At 51.8% G+C, this 6,705-nt stretch overlaps 1 protein-coding gene and 1 pseudogene across 1 annotated transcript; both read left to right on the top strand.

Moving 5' to 3' along the window:
• The first annotated feature begins 780 nt into the window (after positions 1-780).
• LOC136377137 (granzyme B(G,H)-like) lies at positions 781-3,403 on the top strand (annotated as a pseudogene).
• Positions 3,404-3,518: 115 nt separating this feature from the next.
• LOC136407804 (granzyme H-like) lies at positions 3,519-6,464 on the top strand. Its single transcript, XM_066388299.1, has 5 exons — positions 3,519-3,772; positions 4,676-4,823; positions 5,269-5,404; positions 5,580-5,837; positions 6,192-6,464. The coding sequence occupies exons 1-5, from the start codon at positions 3,718-3,720 to the stop codon at positions 6,351-6,353; spliced, it is 759 nt and encodes a 252-aa protein (XP_066244396.1). The 5' UTR covers positions 3,519-3,717; the 3' UTR covers positions 6,354-6,464.
• Positions 6,465-6,705: the final 241 nt, after the last annotated feature.

Here is a 6,705-nt window from a genome sequence, read left to right as displayed (position 1 = left end):
TGGGGTGTTTCTGCTGAGTAAGGGTCTCCCTGAGTTGGGCTCACTCACCAGACACTCCCAGCTGCATCTCCATCATGTTTTGCCACTACTATGGGCCCTGCCTGGGAGCTGAGCATCCTCCTGCCCCAAATACACGCAGCTCTACTCTGTGACATGAGGCCAGTACTCTGGGCTCACAAAACCTTCAAAGTCATGGCCTGTCACATCTTGTTGTACACAAAGCACACAGCAATATGACCCCTCAGTGAGCAACACTTACCAGTAAAGAGCAGATCGTCACACAGCCACTGCCTTGGAGATGGAAATAATCCCTGCACCTTAGATGTACTAAGGACCTGGCTTCTTTATTAAAAAAATATAAAAATGGAAAACAAAGCAAAAATTGTATTTTTAAAAGTAGTCCAAAAAATGATACTAATCGCTGAACTACATACCGATTTAGGTACAACATTCGCTTTGAAGAAAAGATTCTGTGGTTTAAAACAAGTTTGAGATTGTGATATAAGTCCTCCTCTCTTTTGAAACATGAGAAGGAAAAAAAGTCCCAGGAGAGGTGGTGACTGAAAGAAGGTACCACAGAGTTAAGACATCCTAACTGAGCCCAGATCCCCTGGCAGTCCAGCCAGCAGGAGGCCTTATGTGATTTCGAACACCCACCAGTGCCCACTTCCTGTGTGAGCCCCTCAGAGGGACTTTGAGTGCTAGAGGCCACAAACCCAGTGCACTCTGGGATCAGAAGTGCCAGAGCTCTGACCTGCCCACCCCAGCTGTCCTGAAGAGATGCAGCCACTCCTGCTCCTGATGGCCTTTCTTCTGGCCTCTCAGACGAAGGCAGGTGAGTGACTGTCCCCACGACAGAAGCCCAATCCCACACCGGTACAGCTGAGCTCACCTGCTACACTCAGACACATCTTGGCCCTGGTCCACCCCAGGACTTTCTCTACTCTAGATTCCACCTCCCTCAGAGACCAGCAGGTCTGATACAGAATGAACACCCAGCAGGGGTGTCAGCAGAAGGTGCTCTCCAAGAGGGCCAGTGCTGCCAGCCCTCCCTGTCCCCCGGAAGTGGGACCTTTTACTAAGACTTCTACAAGAAGGTAGAAACTGGAGATGAGAAATAATTCCCTGGGAAATGGCAGTTGGAGAGGAGACTGGCTTCTGTAAACAAAGTAAGGCTCCCTAAGATCTTAACTCCGTGTCTTAAATCCTACCCCCGGCCATGGCCAGTTGGTTCAGTAGTAGAGGGCATCAGCTCAGCGTGTGGATGTCCTGGGTTTGATTCTGGCCAGGGCACACAGGAGAAGTGCCCATCTGCTTCTCCGCCCCTCCCCCTTGTCTTCTTGCTTCTCTCTCTCTCTCTGCTTCTCTCTCTCTCTTCTCCTCCCCTCCTACAGCCATGGCTCAATTAGAGTGAGTTGATCCTGGACACTGAGGATTGTTCCATGGCCTCCACCTCAGGTGCTAAAAATTGGCTCCAGTTGCAACAGAGCAAGAGCCCCAGATGGACAGAGCATCAACACCCAGGGTGCATGCCAGGTGGACCCTGGTCTGGGAGCATGCAGCAATCTGTCTCTGCTTCCCCGCTTCTCACTAAAAGAAAAAAGAAAAAAAATCCTACTCCCAACCTCCTCCCCCGTCTCCAAGCTTTCCACAGATGTAAGGACCCAATGAATTCCAGGGTTGGTGGCATCCTGGACCCCTTAATACTCCTGTTTGGCTGGTTCACTCTCAAGGTCTCTCAGGTAATTTTTCAGTCAAAATGTTCCAAATATCACAGACCAGCAGAGTCAGGCGTTCTGGGGCAAGCAGGGAGAGAGGACCCAGTGTTCGTCAGGGAGGATTTTCCAGGATCTACAGGCATTTCAATTGTTCCAAACACAAGCCCTGTCTGCGCACATGCGTGATTGCAACAGGAATACAGAGCCAGGACTGCTCTCCTCCTAGTCAGGGGGGGATTCTGAGACATGTGGTCGCATGGAAAGTGAGGAATGATGCCCAGGGAACCTGCAGGACCCCTTCTGGGTTACTGCTGACAGCAAGAGACCCCACTGTCTGCCACCCAACACCTCCCAGCCGGCCCCTATCTTTCCCTGTCTCCCCCCTCCAGCCTTTGGCTCCATGAACATAGCAGAGAGAATTTCTCTTTCAGGGAAAATCATCAGGGGGCATGAGGTCGAGCCTCACTCTCATCTCTACATGGCATTTCTTTGGATCAGGAATGAAAACTTAATGAGAAGATGTGGAGTTTCCTTGCGCGTGAGGACTTTGTGCTGACAGCAGTTCACTGCTCTGGAAGGTGAGGAGTGGACCCAGGCCGCCATCTGCAGACATCACACAGGGAAGCCTCCTCCCAGGGACTGCAGATCTAGTACACAGACAAGTTCTGGGGACAGGTAAGCTTTCGGGACAGAAGTACAGTTCAAGGCAAGTGCCCTGTTGAAAACAGACAGACTGATCAAAAGTGGCATAGAAAGGAGGCTGGGGTTGTGCCCTGGAGCCCATGGTACAAATGTGAGAAATCCACGGTTTTGCATAGACACATGCAAGCCTGGTGCATGGCTGAGCCCCCTTCATCTGCCCCAGGAACAGCCCCCAGCCCAAGCTGACAGGAAGCAGAAAGGACAGATACGCTCGACCCCACACCCTCTAATTCCTATCTGCTCCAATCTGCCCTGTCCTCAGCTGAGCTCTTTTCTTCATGGCCCCTGGGCTATAAGTGCTGCATCTCCATGGCCCTCTCTGCTCTCCAGGCAGGTCAATCACGGTCATCCTGGGGGCCCACCACATCAGGAAGAGGGAAAGGACCCAGCAGGTCATCCTGGTGAGGAAGGCCATCCCCCACCCAAACTATCATCCTAAAGACAATGATATCATGTTACTGAAGGTAGGACTTATTGCTTACTGATTCTTGCACACCTTAAATTTCAGGATTTTCATTTCTCATGAACTCCTTCCTGTCCATCTTCCCAGTATGATCCTTTCACTTGTCTCAAGGTTATGAAAATGGCAGCTCCATTCTAGAGTCTGTAGGACCTGGCTAGATTAGAACATCTGTGTTCTGCAGCTACAAAGAAAGGCCAGACTGACTACTGCCATGAGCATCCTCAGACTGCCCAAGAGAGGGGTGATGGTGAAGCCAGGGATGGTGTGCAGGGCAGTCGGATGGGGGCGCCTCGACCAGAACACCAGCACAAATAAACTGCATGAGGTAGAGCCGGAAATCAAAAAGGATGAGCTGTGCATCTCTCGCTATGAAAGCCCTTATAACAGGACCACACGGATATGTGTGGGGGACCCAGAGAAGAATCACTCTACGTTTCCGGTGAGATTCCCAGCCTTGTCCATGCCCAGCCCAGGGCACAACTACACAGAGGGGACCTGGTGCAGGGGGAACCAGCCATAGGCCTATGTCTTACTTTGAGACTAGGGTTTCTGGGGCTCAGAGATTGGCTATTGGCTGATGCAACCTCTCCAACTGCCTTATTTGTAGCCTGTGGTTTCTCTTTTCAGTTGACCTGGCCAGCACTCAGTAAAGAGTGACAGTTGCTTATATGGTAATTGATCAGCTTTTACTCCAATCAGACCTAAAGACTTGACAGCCAGGTGTGTGACCCTCAGAGGGACCCTGTGTGATAAAAGCCGTAACAGCAGGGTACCCTCAGAGGTCCAGGAGAAGTGCCAGAGCTCTGACCTGCCCTGCCCAGCTGTCCTGAGGAGATGCAGCCATTCCTGCTCCTGATGGCCTTTCTTCTGGCCCCCCAGGCGGAGGCAGGTGAGTGACTGTCCCCACGACAGAAGCCCAATCCCATGCCACACCGGCACAGCCGAGCTGACCTGCTACACTCAGACACATCCTGGCCCTGGTCCACCCCAGGACTTTCTCTACTCTAGATTCCACCTCCCTCAGACCAGCAGGTCTGATACAGAATGAACACCCAGCAGGTGTCAGCAGAAGGTGCTCTCCAGGAGGGCCAGTGCTGGCAGCCCTCCTTGTCCCCCAAAGTGGGCCCTTTTACTAAGACTTCTACAAGAAGGTAGAAGCTGGAAATGAGAAATAATTCCCCAGGAAATGGAGAAGGAACTGGCTTCTGTGATCAAAGTAAGGCTCCCTAAGATCTTAACTCAGTGTCTTAAATCCTACCCCAAAACTCCTCCTTTTCTCCAAATTTTGAGCAGATGCTGAGGACCCAGTCGATCCCAGGGTTGGTGGCACCCTGGTCCCTTAACACTTGTGTTTGTCTGGTTCACTCTCAAGGTCTCTCAGGTAATTTTTCAGTCACAAGTTTCCGAATATCACAGACCAGCAGAGTCAGGGATTCTGGGACAAGCAGGTAGAGAGAAACCAGGGAGCGTCAGGGAGGATTTTCCAGGATCTACAGGCATTTCACTTGTTCCAAACACAAACCCTGTCTGCGCACATGCGTGATTGCAACAGGAATACAGAGCCAGGACTGCTCTCCTCCTAGTCAGGGGGAGTCTGAGACGTGTGGTCACATGGAAAGCCAGGATTGTTGCCCAGGGAACCTGCAGGACCCCTTCTGGGTTATTGCTGCCAGCGAGAGACCCCACTGTCTGCCACCCAACACCTCCCAGCCCGGCCCCTGTCTCTCCCTGTCTCCCCCCTCCAGCCTTTGGCTCCATGAACACAGGAGGCAGGAGAGAATTTCTCTTTCAGGGAAAATCATCGGGGGGCATGAGGTTGAGCCTCACTCTCGCCCTTACATGGCATTTCTTCAAGTCAAGAGGGCAGAAAAAAGCACCAAGTGTGGAGGTTTCCTTGTGCGTGAGGACTTTGTGCTGACAGCAGCTCACTGCCAGGGATGGTAAGTAGTTGACCCAGGCTGCCATCTGCAGACGTCACACAGGGAAGCCTCCTCCCAGGGGCTGCAGATCTAGTACACAGAGAAGTTCTGGGGACAGGTAAGCTTTGGGGACAGAGGGACAGTTCAGTGCAAATGGTCTTGAGGACAAAAGGACTGGACAAAGGTTGCATAGAAAGGAGACTGAAGTTATGCCCTGGAGCCCAGGGTGCAAATATAAGAGTCACAGCTATGCTCAGCGCATGGCTGAGTCCCCTTCATCTGCTCCAGGAACTGCCCACAGCCTGAGCTGACAAGAAGCAGAGCACACAGCGACGTTCTCCCAAAGCCCTATTTCTTATTAATTCCTCTCCACTCTGGTCTTCCCTGTTTACAACCAACCTATTTTCTTCACGGACCGTGGGCTATATCTGCTGTGACTCTGTGTCCCTCTGTACTCTCTCTGCAGTACTATCACTGTCACCCTGGGGGCCCACAACATCAAGAAGAAGGAGGGAACCCAGCAGGTCATCAAAGTGAAGGAGGCCATCCCCCACCCAAACTATGATCCTGATACTAAAGCCAATGACATCATGCTATTGCAGGTAGGGCTCATCACTCCTCTGGTTTTTGCACACCTTTAACCTTGGGATTTGCATTCCTGTAACCTCCTTCTCAGTATGACCTCTTTACTTCTCCCAGGGCTATGAAGAAGGCAACCCGACGACTGTCCCTGGAGCCTATGGGCCCTTGGTAAATTAGAATTCTTGTCTTCTGCAGCTGGAGAAAGAGGTCAAACTCACTGCTGCCGTGAGCGTCCTCAGACTGCCCAACAGAAGGGTGATGGTGAAGCCAGGGATGGTGTGCAGGGTGGTCGGATGGGGGCGCCTCGACCTGAACACCAGAACAAATAAACTGCACGAGGCAGAGCTGGAAATTCAAAAGGATGAGCTGTGCATCTCTCTCTATGAAAGCCTTTATAACAGGACCACACAGATATGTGTGGGGAATCGAAACAAGATTCAGTCTACTTATTTGGTGAGACCCCCAGCCTTGTCCATACCCAACCCAGGGCACAACTACATAGAGGGGAGCTGGTGTGGGGGAACCAGCCATAGCCCTATGTCCTCACATTTTCACCAATCCAGGCTCTGGTCCTGTCCCCCTGCAGCAGATGAGAGGCCGTCCCACAGCCACTCATGGGCAGAGGCTTCCTGGGGGAGGGAGAAAGGCGGTCAGGGTCAGGGTGAAGACCCAAGACTAGAGCGGTGACTTGACCTGCCCTGACTTGACCTCCCATGCAGCCCCCCTAACTGAGACCACCCAGCCCCGGGCAGCGGGAGGACAGGACCTGGAGAGGCCCAGCTCAGTCCTTCTTTCCTCTGCCCACAGGGAGACTCCGGGGGCCCCCTCGTGTGTGACAACCTGGCCCAGGGCATTGTCTCCTTTGGAAATGAAAATGGGAAACCTCCACGTGTGGAAACTAGGATCTCCAGCTTTCTTCCCTGGATAAAAAGAACAATGAGACGTTTCCAACTGCAGAGACCAGACTGAGGCACCCCGGAACTGATCCATCCATCTTCTCTGGGGAACAGGCCAGAGCTGCGTCGGGCGGAGGGGGTGGAGGGGAGAGTGCCGGACACTTAATAAATTTGCATGTCTACAGTGGAAAACTGTGATCCTCCTTTTTCACTAATCTTTTTAGTTACCTATTGGCCGTGGTGGGATTTAGGTGGTTCATGCTGATTGGCAGAACCAATACTTAATTTTTTGTTGAGTTCGACAAACTGGTTGTTAAAATGGCACTTGCAATCAGGGTTCTCTCTAAGGTGGGCACATGGGCAGCCGTACTGTGTTGAAATAAAAAATTTACATTCCTCACTCTTTTTTAACATTCATCTGTGCA

Source organism: Saccopteryx leptura, chromosome 6 (assembly GCF_036850995.1).
Source record: "Saccopteryx leptura isolate mSacLep1 chromosome 6, mSacLep1_pri_phased_curated, whole genome shotgun sequence".
In the NCBI taxonomy this organism is placed as follows: domain Eukaryota; kingdom Metazoa; phylum Chordata; class Mammalia; order Chiroptera; family Emballonuridae; genus Saccopteryx; species Saccopteryx leptura.
Note: the sequence above shows the minus strand (reverse complement) of the source record. Positions and strands in the feature narration are given on the sequence as shown.